Source organism: Achroia grisella, unplaced genomic scaffold (genome assembly GCF_030625045.1).
Source record: "Achroia grisella isolate CSIRO2021 unplaced genomic scaffold, CSIRO_AGI_Agris_v1 utg2870, whole genome shotgun sequence".
Lineage (NCBI taxonomy): Eukaryota > Metazoa > Arthropoda > Insecta > Lepidoptera > Pyralidae > Achroia > Achroia grisella.
This window is the reverse complement of record NW_026712776.1, coordinates 881,420-897,485: the sequence shown is the minus strand read 5'-3', so window position 1 is coordinate 897,485 and position 16,066 is coordinate 881,420. Positions and strand designations below refer to the sequence as shown.

Genomic DNA, 16,066 nt, shown 5'->3' with positions numbered 1-16,066 from the left:
ATCTCCCTATACTGCACTTGTGCGCTGGTCGTGTCCCCCCAGAAGACGTGGGACAGCCCACCCCGGCAAATCCGGTGCGGTGGAGGAGGATTCTCCGGTCGCTGAACGACCAGTACCTCCCTAGGGTAATTCCTTTTTTCGATCAGCCATTTCATTGTGTTCCTTTTTACGGGTGTGGTCCCGAACTCCCGCCAACGACGACGAAAAGGAAAGAAAAATAAACCAAAAGACAGAAAGACAAAGATAGAAACAGACAGAGAATAACCAAAACAAATAAACACCAAAATAATTGAAATAAAACAAAAACGAACACCAAACAAACCAAAAACAAAAGAACAAACGAACCAAAAATAAAAACGAAGAGAAAGTTGGGGGGGTTCGCCGGCTCCGGCAGCCTCGACTTTGTCGAGGCATGGGAACCGCGAACACGCCCAACCTGCCGGGCTACTGGCCGACATAGTAGCCGTATCCCGAAGGAACGACTACTATCCCGCCCGGGGCGGACCAGAACCAAACCATTGCTCGGCCACCGTTCCCCGCGGACGTATCCACGAGGATGGGGAAGCCTCCCAATGGCAGGCCCATACTAGGAGGTTGCCCGACCCACGCCCCAACCCCTAACCTAACCTAACCTAACCTAACCTAACCTAACCTAACCTAACCTAACCTAACCTAACCTAACCTAACCTAACCTAACCTAACCTTTTTTTTTTTTTTTTTTTTTTTTTACGTCAGGAAAATCCATCATGGAGAACCATTCCCTTAGGGAAGAATGGATACTGCCGGACTCCTACCTGCTAAAAACCTGACGACTGTTCCTCCTCGACATAATCGCCGTGGCCATGGGATCGCACAAGGCATTCTCCAAGACCACCGGCATGGTTCCCATCGAAGGGACCTTCCATCTAGGCGTGCAGGGAACAGTCTCTGCACGCCACCTCCCAGACCCTAATGCCTCCCCGGTGAGCTTCGGATTGCCCTAACAATCCTCCACCCTAGGGTCAAGTATGGATTCGATGCCCACACTGATCAGACTCAGGTGTCCATCGAATCCCCCCCCCCGCCGGTAACCTGCGCCGCGGCTGCGGCTCTGGCCTTTGGCAAGCGGCACTGTTTAGTGCTGCCGACTCTGTGGTCCGACTTGCGGTTAGCCGCAGCGCAGTACCAGCACTTTGGCGATGGCTCGGCACACCTCGCGGCCTTGTGGCCACCCTGACCACAGCGATAGCACTTATCGCTGCAGTCTTCCCCCGCAGTGCACCGTCGGCCCACGTGACCCGTGAGCAAACACCGGTAGCACCGCATGGGTCTCGGGTCGAGTGATTGCACCCGAGCCATCGTCCAACCTACCTTCACCCGACCTGCCTCGATCAGGGCTTTGGCTGCAGCGACTGGGCATCGCACCCAGACTGTGCCCACACCAGAGGGAGTACGCCGGACTTCGCCCGCCTTAACGCTCAACTCAGCGCACCCCCCCTGCCGCACTACTGCGGCGACGACGTCTTCGGCGGTTGCCGAGTCGTCCAGGTCACTAATCCGTAGTTCGGCGGATTTCTCCGGCCTAGTGACCCGGACTCTTCCTTCTGGGACGATCTCCGCCAGCCTCGCAGCCAGCGAATTCGCCTTGTCGCCGGTGTCGGCGCCTGGCACCTCCAGGATGCGACACCCAGTCACACCCAATCGGAACCTTAAGTCGGTGATTCCGAGGTCGGCTAGGGAGATCTTCTCCTTCGCCTCTCGTAACACCGACTCATAGGTCAGCCCTCCTTCTTCAGCTGCCGGCTCAATCGTTATAGCGATCGCCGACGAGCTTGGAGGCTTGAGCCTCCTCTTCTTTCTGCGACGCTCTGCCGCAGCCTTCTTCTTCGCCGCTTGCTGCTGTAATGCGGCAGCCGACTCAGCGGTGTTCTGCTGAGTGGCAGGAGCCGACTGGGCATTTGTCGTCCGGGACTTCTTGCCGCGCCGTACTACCGTCGCCCATCCCTCCTTATTTACATTGGGCGGCGGCGGCGCTCCTGCTGGTTCTTCGGCCCTGACGACTGGTGCCGGCTGGCTAAGCGAGCCCTTCTTTTTTGTACCCGCAGGGGCTACCCGTTTAGTTGGCAGCTGGGGGGCGTCCTTCGATGTACCCGATTTGGGTATAGGTCTCCCGCCTCTGACCAGAAGAAGGCCCTCTTCCAGTTTAGCAAACCGGGGGTTAAAAAGCTCCCCGATCCGCCTCACTATCCGAGTCTCCGCATCTTCTGTCGGCTCAGGCCCCACAGATGGAGCAGGGGCCGGTGTCCCGTCAGGTGTCTCCATAGGTAACGGCGCCGACTGTGGCGCCGTCCCAGTCGCTGCCTTCTCCGCCTCTCGTCTCAGCTTCCGCAGCTCGCAGTTGCCTGCCATCACCTGCTGCTTCAGCCGGACGTTTTCGGAGCAGTACTCTTGTACCTGGCGCTCCAGGTCTTCGTTATTCGTCTGAAGACGACCCATCTGTGTATCCGGAGAGGAGTACACTTGGCGCTGTAGAGCGATCATATCAGCGCGCATCTTTCCACATTCCTGGCGCATCGCGTCTAAGAGCTGGCGTTGATTAGCCAGTTCCTGCGATAGGCGGGCATTCTCTCTGCGGAGTTCCGCACACTCTACAGTGGCTGATCGTTCGACCAGCGTCTCGGACGCCGCCCGGATGGTCTTGGCAGCGTCCTTGATGTTTTTAATAACACCGCCTTTCAGATTCTTAGACCTGGCAATTTCCTCCAGAATCGCCGTAATCCCCTCCTCAATCGTGGCCCCAAGCATATCCGCGCGTTGCAGCTCCTTCTGGTGGGAATCTCCGGCAACGCACGTCGAGGGTCTTGATGTTCCGGCGACTGATGCCGCCTCCTCCATAGTCTTCTTTTGGGGGATGGCCTGAGTAGCCTTTGCCCCTGTCTGTCCGGTAGTAGTACCCATTTTAGAGACGGGTGTCTTCTTAGCCGTAGATGTTTTGGCGGGCTTCTGCGCCGGAGCCTTAAATATAATTTCAGGCGCGTCATCGTCCGAGTCCAGTTTGGATTTCTCAACTATTCTTCTCTTTCGTTGAGACCTTCTTTGTGGCATAGGTGTGCCACTTATGTTGCTGTCCATATCCGTTTCCGAGTTTAGGGAGAGACTCGAACCAGAAAATTCCGAGTCCAGTCCCTCCATAGCTTCTCCTTCCAACTCCAACAATAGCCTCTCCACCATTTGTCTCCTCTCTATCTCCACATCCAACTCCTCTTCTCTCTCTCTCTCCCACTCATGGCCTAGGTTGTCCCCCCCAGAATACATGGGACTGCCCACCCCCGGCTGAACCGGTGCGGTGGGGAGGGATTCTCCAGCGCCGCTGGTACCCTCCTGGGGTATATTCTGTTTATTAGCCTCTGCCATGTTCTCTTTGTTCCTTTTTTTACCCGGGTGAGGTCCCGCTGAAGGCGAAAAATGAAGACGAAGAATAAGGGGACAGAAAGAATATTGGGATAGGGAAAGGAAACAAACAAAACAAAACAAAAACAAAAACAAAACAAAACAAAATAAACAACAAAAGGGAAGAGAACAAAAAGAAGAAGAAACCTATTTACAAACTAACCTAAACTAAACCTAAGTATTTACACTATTTACACTTTTTTTGGGTGAGTGCCGAATACGACACCCACCCCCTATTCTACCCTAAACTATGAGCGAACGCCGAAAACGACGCCCGCTCCCTACCCAATAATTCATTTGACGCCGAAGCTGTACACCACCACTTTTATTGGACGAACGCCATAGGCAGCGCCCATCCCCTACTCGCCGGGCTACTGGCCGACATAGTAGCAGTATCCCGAAGGAACGTCTACTATCCCGCCCGGGGCGTACCAGAACCAAACCATTGCTCGGCCACCGTTCCCCGCGGACGTATCCACGAGGATGGGGAAGCCTCCCAATGGCAGGCCCATACTAGGAGGTTGCCCGACCACACGCCCCAACCTTTTTTTTTTTTTTTTTTTTTTTTTTTTAACGTGTGGAAAATCTTCAAAAGACCGTCACCTCGCCGGAGGGATGGCGAGGTGGTGTGTGAGACTTGACTCACTAAAAACCACACGGTGTACCTACGAGCGCCTATGCCGGAGCCAGGGGATTCGCAAGTGCATTCTACCCCAGCTCCGACGGCGACGGCCCGCCCTGTAGATGTTGTAGGGCAGGCCCCATCTCGTTTTGTGGTTAGGGCGACCTATTTCGCCCTACTCCATTGTGGAGGCGTGTGGGTACACGCGCACACCTCCGGGGCCTTTGGATTGGGGGACTGCCTCCCTCAAGGCAGTCACCCCGGCCCCAGTGGGGGATAGAGGGGGCGGAGTTGGATACGCCCCCACCTCTAGGCCTGGCTCTTCTGCGGCGGAGGGAAGCGGGACGAGCTGACTCCCGCTCCCTTTCCGCCGCCTCCTTCCGCGAGATAACTTCCTCGCAGAAGGAGCTCACCGCCAGCCACGATCTCTCGCTACTGACCATCCTCCGAACTAAATTCGGCAGCGAGAGATCGTCCCCCACTATTCGTGTGAGGACACGGCGCTCACTCTCGAACGCTGGACATTCGTCCAGCGTGTGTTGCGCCGTGTCCTCAACACCTCCGCACTCGTGGCAGCCGGTCGTCGGCTCCTTCCTCGCCACATGACACAGATACCGCCCGAAGCAGCCGTGCCCGGACAGTATCTGCGTCATGCGGTACGTCAGTGGCCATCTCCTATTCATCCACCTTTTGAGGATGGGACGGACAGCCTCGACGGTCCTCAGGCCGGCCGATGGACTGGCCAGCCTTTCTCTCCACCTGATCCTGAGGATCCGCCGAAAGTCGGACCTCCGCGCTCCAATCTCATGGCCAGCGGGTGCCTCCCCCATGGAACGTCGCTCCGCGCGCAGTATACACTGACGCGTGGAGCTCCGCTACCAAGTCCCACGGAGGAGACCCCGCCAGCAGACCCGCCGCTTCCCCGGATATGGTGCGGTAGCCTCTTATGGCCCGTATGGCCATGACCCTGTGTGGCCTGTTGAGGCACGCCCCAACCTAACCTAACCTAACCTAACCTAACCTAACCTAACCTAACCTAACCTAACCTAACCTAACCTAACCTAACCTAACCTAACCTAACCTAACCTAACCTAACCTAACCTAACCTAACCTAACCTAACCTAACCTAACCTTTTTTTTTTTTTTTTTTTTTTTTTTTTTTTTCGAGGGGAAATGTTCAAAACAGAACCGTCCGTCTTTATGAGAGGGTACGGACGGATACTGTGGGACTTGACCCACCAAAACCCCCCGGTGTTCCTTCGCACCACGAAAATCCGCCGGACGCACGGGAGCATAATATTCGTCCGCACGCCGGCCGCGTTCTCCATGACAGAGCCGCCTCCGAGTGTGGGTTACGGGGACCACTCCGTACCCACCCTCCACGGACCACTCCTCGCCAATGAGCTTTGGATGCCCCCACATCCGCCGCTCTGAGGGTCCAGAAAAGAGTGTTGGGGCCTAGGGCGTAAACCACCGCCTTCGGCCCCCCACCAGTAGGCCGCGGCCCGCGCCTGCGTCGCACTAAGCACCCCAGGCGAGACCACGTATCGCCACGCTAGGCAGGGCGGCGCTGAAGGCACCGCCCCGCCCGGTGCCCCGACAGGTCGGGGCCAACACGCACACAAGGCCGACAATGACGTCAAACGGCTGACGTGGTCGGCAATGTCCGCCGGGCCGCGTGAAGCGCAACCCGGGGGCTCTCTCCGGACGAGCGCAGCGGCGCGAGCGTCACTGCGCCCGTTGCCCCAATTCAGGGGCCACACACACACAACACGCACACAGGTATTCACACACGCACGCCCCATCCCCCGCGGTAGCGCGCGCGCGGCCGAACCCCCCGCTGACGGGGGCGCCGGCCGCGCGCGCCCAGCCCTCCCGCTCCGCCGACCGTCCGAAAGCGGACGCAAGGCAAGAGAGGGTGCGAAAGAAGAGGGCCTACGCCGGATGGACAGACGGACACTGAGTGTCCATCGCCTCCGGGTCTTCTCCGGAACGCACCGTAGCACGGTCCTCGCCAGCGCGGCATCGCGATCCGCCTACCTCGTGGTTAGCCTCTCGGCCAACCGCTGCACAATGGAGGCAGTGAGCCGCCGCGGTACATGAAGGAGCATTGTGCCCTTCCTGTCCGCAGCGGAAACACCTACCACTGTACCTTACCTTCCTATTGCACCTGCGCCCGGTATGACCAGGGAGCAGGCAACAATAACACCTCATAGGTCTTGACTTTAGCAGCTCAACCCGAGCCGCCATCCAGCCAACCATAAGCCGACCTGCATCACTCAGCTGCCGCTGCTACAGGGCAGCGAACAAAGGCGTTGCCGCTTCCGGAGGGGCCACGATGAATGTCCCCGACGCGGACAGACGCCGCAGCACACCCTCCGGCACGGACAACCGCATCCACCACGTCAGGCACCGAAACCGAATCATCCAGGTTCCAAATGCGCAAGTCCACCATCTTGTCCGGTCGACTGACCCTAACGTTCTCACCAGTAACTCGTCTCACTCTCTCCACAAGGGAGTCCGCCTTATCATCACTAGTGGCTGCCGGGAGCTGTAACAGCCGCGCACCGGTAGCCGTAACCCTAAATTTCACTGCTTCTATACCAAGGTCAGAAATGTCTACCCTGTCCTTCACATCCTTGAACACTGAGGCGTAAGTTACACCTCTTGCTTCGGCCTCCGGCTGTATATCGATCACTACAACCGAGGACCGAGGCACGCGTAGTTTATTAGGCGCACGCACCTGCTTACTCGCGTCCCGTCGAACGGGAGCTCTCACGTCCTTGTCATTGTTCACTTCAGGGGGTCTTTTACCCTGCTTGCGGCGTCGTCGCACCACCGTCGTCCACTTGTCGTCGGCACCGGGCACGGGCCCGCTCGGCGCCGCCGACGCCGCCGCCGCCGCCGCCGCGTCTCCGCGGACGGCGAGCGGGGGACGCGGCGGAGCGGGCGGTGCGCCGCGTCGCGGTGCCGTCGTCTGCAGCGGGGCCGCGGCGGCGCGCGGCCGCGCGGTTATGCCACCTTCAATAGCGCTCAGTCGCCGGTCCAGTTCCCCGAAACGGGAATCTAGGACGGCTTCTAAGCGCGCCGCAGCAACAGTGTCAAGAGGGCGCGGCGAGACATCTGAGGGGGGCCCGGGACGTGCTTCTAGTAGCGCCCTCAGCCTCCGCACCTCGCCACACTTCCTGTCCACTGTTTCCCTCAACTCATCCCTCTCAGTAGTGAGAGACGCACAGTCCTTCTTTAGTTCATCACGCACTTCTTTCAACTGTTTAATACGCTTACGCGAGGCGTATCTTCTCGCCTCGAGGTCACCGTATTCACTGACCACTTCCTCTCGCTTCAATACGACTTCCTCAGTCTCTAAGTCCTCCTCAAGTACCGTCTTTACATTGCAGAGGAATTCTGCTACACAGTCAGCAGCGTCCGTAGCGGCCTTGACGACCTCCTCCCGGGCTGTGGAACTCATCCTCACCTTCTCCAGTATGGTTTTCACCTTTACTGGCAACAGTTTTAACGGCTGTAAGCTCGAATAGGCTTCTATTTTCACCTTCTTCAGGAGTGAGCTGCTGAATAGCATCATCAACTCCGCAGTGGACTTGCTAAACTCCAGGACTTGCTGGCGTCCTTCCTCTGCCATTACGACGCGGTGCGTCTCTTCTGCAGCCGAGCTGCTTAGCTCCTCGGATGATGAACCGTGAGGGTTCACCCTCATCCTCTTCGCTCCTACAGACGATGTATCTTTATACATCGTGACAGCACACAGTACAAAATAAACACAAAATCACGGGTCCTATCCCTTTCGTCACTACACAATAAACGTTCACAGTTATTCACAACGAAAACATGTCAGAACAAGTTTTTTTCCACAATATATATGAACTAGACTGCCTAGTAACAGCACCGAGGCGGCGGCGGGTCGAGGGGACCCGACCGGCGCCACCGAGGACCGCGACACGCGACACGCGACAGAGAGCAACCGTGCACACGTCCGCACGCCACGGCAGCTCGAACGCGACTCCGAAAAATGTGGTCAAGTTGTGCCTTAACCATTTTGTGTGTTCCATCCTTGTCAAGGGGAGTGCTAACCGTCTCTCCTTTCAATAGACACATAAAAATGTGGTCAAGTTGTGCCTTAACCATTTTGTGTGTTCCATCCTTGTCAAGGGGAGTGCTAACCGTCTCTCCTTTCAATAGACACTAACCTAACCTAACCTAACCTAACCTAACCTAACCTAACCTAACCTAACCGAACCTAACCTAACCTAACCTAACCTAACCTAACCTAACCTAACCTAACCTAACCTAACCTAACCTAAACCTAAACCGCAGGTTCCCTTTGCGCTTCTGGGAGCATATTGAGTTCACAAATCGAAACCTCATCGCCTTGTAGCGTTGACTTGTGTTGTTACTCTCACCGCCATCTAGCGCGTAGTAGTGATACTACTATGATTGTGAGTTTCTTAGCGTATAGTAGTGCTTTTACTGCTCTACGACTAACGCCTGTCGTATCTGGCCAAAGAGTTCATATACATACATACACACGCTTACGCTGCGTTTTAAATATAACGGTTTTGTCTCTGCTGCTGCTGCGGTGCGTAGTAAAGCACGTATACTGCTCTCCATGCTCGAGTGAAGGTGATAGACCCGCATTTGATACATTTGACGCCATCTGTTGCCGACTAGAGTCGACCACAAGCAGAACACTTTTAAGCAATGGTTATTGCCATCAAAGTGCAGTAATTTAGTTCAACTATTTGACATAAGATGGTTCTGTATTGTTAACAATTTGTTATTCTAAATTTAGACTACCCGTTGATACGATAAATGAGCTGGTATGATTATTGACGACATGCGACACGTATAATATTTGTGTAGGTTAGGCAGTATTGTCTGCCAGTAAGACTGTAGTCCCCTTTACAAGCTGTACCTTCCATATTTAATACAAACGTTTTATTTTTTTTATTTTTTTTATACGTTACCTTTACATATTGCGCCTTTAATTACCACCATCGTTGGTTGCACCGAGCCCAGCGCCCTATACAGAGTCCCATACAGCGGGGCTGATAACGTTAACCTAACCTGTGGGTGATTCGGTGTTTAGAGGTTCTAGGAGTGATATTCCATATCTTTGTGGTCAAATTATGCAGTTTAGAGAGAACAAGCTATCTCTGCAGGGGGGAAGGGGATTGTTATTAATTACATTGCTAGCTAAACGAAAAAAAAGGGGACTAGTAACTCCCATTGCTAAATGTATTAATATTATCGACCTATTGCGGTTCCATCGAAACATGACGAATTCTTGGTGAATTGTAAAAAAAAAAAAAAAAAAAAAAAAAAAAAAAAAAAAAAAAAAAAAAAAAAAAAAAAAAAAAAAAAAAATTTGTATTTGTATACGTTTTCTAGTACCCATAACACAAGCTTTACATAGCTTAACTTGGGTCTAGATGGCGCTGTGTGATTTGTCCTGTGAGATTATTATTATTATTTATTATATATATAGAAATATCCTATATGTTCATTTTTGCTTTTCCCCATAATAATATTCCATAAGAGAGTAAACTATGAAAATAACTAAAATAGACCAATCTAGCAGTATCAGTATCAGTGTACTGTCTAACCTTACGCACGGCAAAAGCTGCTGAACTCACTTTCACTGCAAGACTTTGAATTTGTACACCCCATTGTGTTTTATTATCTAGTGTGATTCGTAGAAAGACAGTACAATCTATAACCTCGAGAGATTCGTCATTTAATTTTATGTTGCAATTAGTATTAAAAAAAAAAACTTTTAGACAGAGAAAAATTAACACATTTAGTTTAGTTTTTTTTTTTTATAAAGGTACACCTATACACATCCAAAACCCCGAAAGCTTTTAGCTAGATTTGCAAAACCGTTTCGAATGCCTTGGTGACTGCGTTGACGTGGACGATTACAACAACAGGTTCGTAGAAACTGTCCGTGCGGCTGGGTCTAAGCACTTCAAAACCCGCCGCGCAAAAAAAAAAAAAAAGAACTGGAAAAATATATAGATATTTGAGGGTAGAGATAGCTCTACCCTCAAACTGATGGTTGAAAGGCGAAGTATGGTCCTGCAGTCTCCGACTGACGCTTCCCAGTATCGGCAACTTAGCAGGCAGATCTCTAAGTCCTTCACTCGTGACTTACGCCACTTTAACACAAATTGTGTAAAGGAGGCTATTGAGAGAAACAAGGGCTCAAACGTCTTTAACAGGGATCTGGCTGCCGGACAGAGCCAGCTGACGCGACTTAAGACGGATGACGGCAGGATCGTATCGTCTAAACCCGAACTTTTGAGGGAAATTGAGAAGTTCTATGGACAGCTATACACGACAACACGGGCACCTGTTAACAACACGGCGAAAGACCCTAGAGCCAAATTAACCCGACACTATACCGAAGATATCCCGGACGTCAGCCTGTACGAGATTGGTATGGCTCTTAAACAACTTAAAAACAACAAGGCGCCGAGCGATGATGGAGTTACTGCTGAGCTTCTGAGGGCAGGAGGTAGACCTGTTTTACGAATCCTCCAGAAGCTATTCAACTCCGTCATCCTCGAGGGCAGAACGCCTCAAGCATGGCAAAGGGGTGTGGTGGTTCTGTTCTTCAAGAAGGGAGACAAATCGCTTCTGAAGAATTTCAGACCCGTAGCACTGCTGAGCCATGTTTATAAGTTGTTTTCGAGAGTCATCACGAATCGTCTCGCGCGCAGGTTTGACGACTTCCAGCCTCCCGAACAAGCCGGGTTCCGAAAAGGCTTCAGTACCATAGACCACATTCATACGCTGCGGCAGGTAATTCAGAAGACCGAAGAATACAACCTGCCACTTTGCTTGGCGTTTGTGGACTATGAAAAAGCCTTTGATTCGATCGAGACGTGGGCTGTGTTACAGTCTCTCCAGCGGTGCCAAATTGACTATCGATATATCGAAGCGTTGAAATGTTTGTATGAAAACGCCACTATGTCAGTTCGCCTCCACGACCAGAAATCAAAGCCTATCCAACTGCAGCGAGGTATCAGACAAGGCGACCTTAGCAAAATGCTCGAAGACCTCAGTAGAGTCTCACAAGGAGTAGGTCTTAAAATGAACATGGACAAGACGAAAATTATGTCAAACGTCCATGTCGTACCTGCTCCCGTAAAAATCGGAGATTCTACACTCGAAATTGTCGATCACTACGTATACTTAGGGCAAACTATCCAGCTAGGTAGATCCAATTTCGAGAAAGAGGTCAATCGTCGAATCCAACTCGGATGGGCAGCGTTCTGGAAGCTCCGATATATCTTTACGTCCAAATTTCCGCAGTGTCTCAAGACGAAGTTTTATGACCAATGTGTGTTGCCAGTGATGACTTACGGAACAGAGACGTGGTCGTTAACTATGGGCCCCGAAGCTCAGAGTCACTCAGAGGGCAATGGAGAGGGCTATGCTCGGAGTTACTCTGCGTGATCGAATCAGAAATGAGGAGATCCGCAGAAGAACCAGAGTGACCGACATAGCTCGAAGAATTGCGACTCTGAAGTGGCAATGGGCAGGGCACATAGCTCGTAGGACAGATGGCCGTTGGGGCAGTAAAGTCCTCGAGTGGCGACCACGGACCGGAAGACGCAGCGTGGGAAGGCCTCCAGCAAGGTGGACCGACGATCTGGTCAAGATCGCTGGAAGGCATTGGATGCGAGCAGCGCAGGACCGATCGTCGTGGAGATCTTTGGTGGAGGCCTATGTCCAGCAGTGGACGTCTTCCGGGCTGCGATGATGATGATGATGACTGAGTGCTGGGAGTATGGATATAGGTCTATAATTTATTGGGTTTTTTTTAATAAATCTGGAGATAGGAGTTATCTCCAGGTTTATATAAAAAAAAAAATAAGTTAAATACAGCTGATGACTTGCTAACATTGTCTGAGGTCTATAATTTATTGTTTTTTTTTAATAGAATAGAATAGAATAGAATAGAAAATCATTTATTCAAATAAACTTACATTGAAGCACTTTTGAATAGTCATAACATTTTTTTTTTTTAATCTACCGCTCATTCGGAATGCTGTCTCATCACAAGAAGAACAAGCAAGAAACTTGTGTGTTGCTCTTTTAAATAATTTATTCTTACTTACAATTTAAGTTTAAGTGTGTGAATACAAACCACCGATTAGCACTAATTCAATTAAATACTCAAAAAGAAAAAAAATATTGAATACATAACCAACTGGTTAAACAATTAATAAGAGGAAATCAGTCATAGTGATTAGAGCAGACCAGTCCCTACAAGCAGCACCCGTTCACGAGTATGACGGATGAGCCAGCCATCACTGCGCTCGACCATATTTTAGGGAGCCCAATGACCCGGCCCACCACGCCGCCACAAGTCTGGACATTTTAGTGAGCATGACTACTCAAAACACCAGACCACGTCATAGCTACTCACAATTGCCATCTGATGTTTATAGTATTCACATTTCACATAAGAATGCATGCGGCAATCAAATCAAAACCCGCTACGCTTTCATATTTCTAAAATAATTGAATCAAGAAAGCAATGAGATAAACAAATTATAACGTTGTATGCTAATAAACTAATTATTTACTTGATATGTTGTCTTCTATGAATTCGTCTATCCTGTAATAGGCTTTCTTACATAAAAATTGTTTAATATAAGATTTGAATTGCCTCTCTGTCAGATTTAGTGCAGATTCTGGCAGTTTATTATAAAATCTTACGCAATTACCATAGAATGAATTACTGACTTTGTGCAGGCGGCATTTAGGTAAAATTAGCTTATTTTTATTGCGTAAGTTTCTATTTGTACAGTCTTTAAGTTTTCTAAAACTGTCTAAATTCTTCCGCGTATACATGATATTCTCATAAATGTATTGTGAAGTAACGGTGAGGATATTTGAGTCTTTAAAACACTGACGTAATGACTCTCTTGAACCCATACCATAAATAGAACGTATGGCTCTCTTTTGTAAAATAAATATAGTATTTATATCGGCTGCTTTACCCCACAGTAGTATACCATATGACATAATGCTATGGAAATAACTAAAGTATACAAGTTTAGCCGTCGCCATGTCTGTTAATTGCCTAATTCTTCTAATTGCATATGCAGCTGAACTGAGTCTATTGGCCAATTTTGAAATATGGGGCCCCCATTGTAATTTCGAGTCCACTGTTATACCTAAAAAAAACTGTATCATTAACAAAATTTACTATTTCGTCATTAAGCAATAACTGTGTATTTATTGGTCTTACATTAGGAAGTGTAAATTTTATACACTTTGTTTTGCTGGAATTTAATAATAGGTTATTACATGTAAACCAATTTAATATAGCAGACATAGCACAATTTACATCGTCTAATTGATTAGTTTGACGTCCAATTTTAAACACTAACGAAGTATCATCCGCAAACAGCACTATATCTGCAATTTTCTCTACCATAAAGGGAAGGTCATTTATGTAAATTAAAAAGAGAAAGGGGCCTAAGATTGACCCTTGTGGAACGCCTATCCCAATATTAGCTCCCTTAGATTTTATACCGTCAATATCTACAGTTTGGACCCTATCCTCTAAATAAGTTCTCATTAATTTTAGATCATTATCTTTTATACCATAATGTTCGAGCTTGTACAAAAGTGTTTTATGATCCACGCAATCAAATGCCTTTGATAGGTCACAAAAAACTCCGAGTGCATCCTGTGACTTCTCCCATGATTGGAAAATATGTGTTATCAGCGCTACACCTGCGTCAGTGGTAGACTTGCCGGCGGTGAAACCATATTGTTGACTGTGAAGCAGTCGGTTATCCCTGAAGTGTTGTAACATTTGATTTAACATTATCTTTTCAAACACCTTACTTAGAACTGGCAAAATAGATATAGGTCTATAGTTCCCTGGCTCAAATTTATCTCCTGATTTAAATAGTGGGATTAATTTGCTAAATTTCATTAATTGTGGAAAAGTCCTGTCTTCGCTAACACATCGGAGTTTCAAATGAAACCCAAATTTGCTTTTAATATTGAATTTTAATAATTATTTTTAACAATTTTGAGGAGACCGATTGATTTTTGTAGACGAAGAAAAAGTGAGAGAATACAAAATAACGCAGGTACATCGAAAACAAATCCAATGCGCCTGTGAACATTTAAATAGCAACTTTTTGCAGTTAAAATAGATTGCGTTCAAGAGTGTTGAAGGAGTGCCGGAACATCTTCCCGCCACCTTGAAAGGCTTCTTTCAATATTTAAAATCCTCTTCATTTGGTAGAGGACAAAATCGAACTAGAGGGCGTCGTAGACATCCTCCTGCAGTTTTGACATCAGCTACACGCGAAATGCCGTCTGGTCCAGGGAATAAACGTAATACTCGTCCCAGTTTCCAACACAAAGGAGGTAAGTAATCTTCTTGAATAATGACTAAGTCTCCAATTTTCAATTTTGCAGTATTGGTCTTCCATTTTGTTCTTTGCTGCAGCTCCGATATATATTCTTTCTGCCATCTGTTCCAAAAATGCTGACGTAATTTCTCAATTCTTTGGTATCTTTGCAAATTGTTTTCTTTGTAGTCTTGTAGATTGGGGGAAGGCAGTGCACGCAACGGTCTTCCAATGAGAAAGTGCCCTGGAGTGAGACAAAGGAAATCATCGGGAGAGGACGATAGAGGATATAGGGGACGGCTGTTCAAAATCGCCTCTACTTGAGAAAATAAAGTTAAAATCTCTTCGAAAGTTAGGTGACTATTTCCGATCACGCGTCTTATGTAATATTTAGAATTCTTTACGCCGGCTTCCCAGAGCCCGCCAAAGTGAGGAGAATAAGGTGGTGTGAATTTAAATTGAATTTGCTCTTGATTGGCAAAATGACGTAAAGAATCTTCATTGTCCTTTAAAAAGTTATTTATTTCTTTAGCGGCAGCAACGAAATTACGACCGTTGTCACAGAAGATCTCTGCTGGCTTTCCTCGACGCGCTATAAATCGTCGAAGTGTCATAAGGAATGCATCTTTTGACAAGTCACTGACTCCTTCTAAATGGATACATTTGTATCGTAAACAAATAAACAAGCATAAATAGCACTTGATAAGTTTATTACCCCGACCTTTACGATTAATTATGTAAAATGGACCGGCAAAATCTATACCGACCGACAGAAAGGGAAAATTTGGTGTTACCCTTTGTAGTGGTAACTCGCCCATTTTAGGATGGAGAGTAGTACCTCTAGCACGTCTGCAAACTACGCACTTATTAGCTGTTCGTCTTGCCAAATGTCTGCCACCGATAGGCCAAATGATTTCTCGAACCGTAGCTAAAAGAAGCTGTGGTCCAGCATGCATATTTTGCAGATGTTCTTTTTCGAAATAAAGTTTAGTTAAATGATGAGTTGAATGCAATAGAATGGGATGTTTTTTCTCATACGGATAATCAGACGTTTCCAATCGACCGCCGACTCGCATTACATTATCCTTGTCCATAAATGGAGATAAAGGTAATAGTTTTGATTTAGTACTAAGCTGTTTGTTTTTTAGTAATAATTCATATTCAATAGGGAATGTTTGTTTTTGAGCCATAGCACAAAGTAATATAAAAGACTCATTAAATTCTTCTAATGACAAATTACCGTATTTTTTATTTGTAGAATTTTTAGTATTATAAATAAAACGTCTAACATAAGCAAATATTCTTATAATTTTATCTAATTTTGAATATCTTTCAAATTTTATTACAGGTTCAGCAACAACTACAGGATTCGACTTCACTTCAGGTAAGTTTACAACTATTTTATTATTTTTTAATTTGGGCCATTTTGTTTTATTTTCAGATAAAAATTGCGGACCAAACCACCACAGCTTCATAGACACCAGCCTGCCTGCATCAACGCCCCTGGATATCAAATCCGCCGGATTGGAATCAGTCGGAACATAACGCCACGATGATGCTACAGTTTTTTCCTGAATTTCGTTTATGCGATTAGCAACAAAAGTTTTTAACT

The 16,066-nt window shown here is 48.3% G+C and overlaps 1 protein-coding gene and 2 non-coding genes across 3 annotated transcripts; all 3 read right to left on the bottom strand.

Annotated features, from left to right (window-relative positions):
• Positions 1-1,035: 1,035 nt before the first annotated feature.
• Positions 1,036-3,393, bottom strand: LOC131843207 (uncharacterized). The gene has a single exon (XM_059191822.1). It carries the CDS (start codon positions 3,391-3,393, stop codon positions 1,036-1,038), a length of 2,358 nt encoding a protein of 785 aa, XP_059047805.1.
• A 4,679-nt stretch (positions 3,394-8,072) lies between these two features.
• LOC131843212 (U6atac minor spliceosomal RNA) lies at positions 8,073-8,162 on the bottom strand. Its single transcript, XR_009357531.1, has one exon. It is a non-coding gene; the product is annotated as a U6atac minor spliceosomal RNA (small nuclear RNA).
• Positions 8,163-8,252, bottom strand: LOC131843211 (U6atac minor spliceosomal RNA). Its single transcript, XR_009357530.1, has one exon. It is a non-coding gene; the product is annotated as a U6atac minor spliceosomal RNA (small nuclear RNA).
• Positions 8,253-16,066: the final 7,814 nt, after the last annotated feature.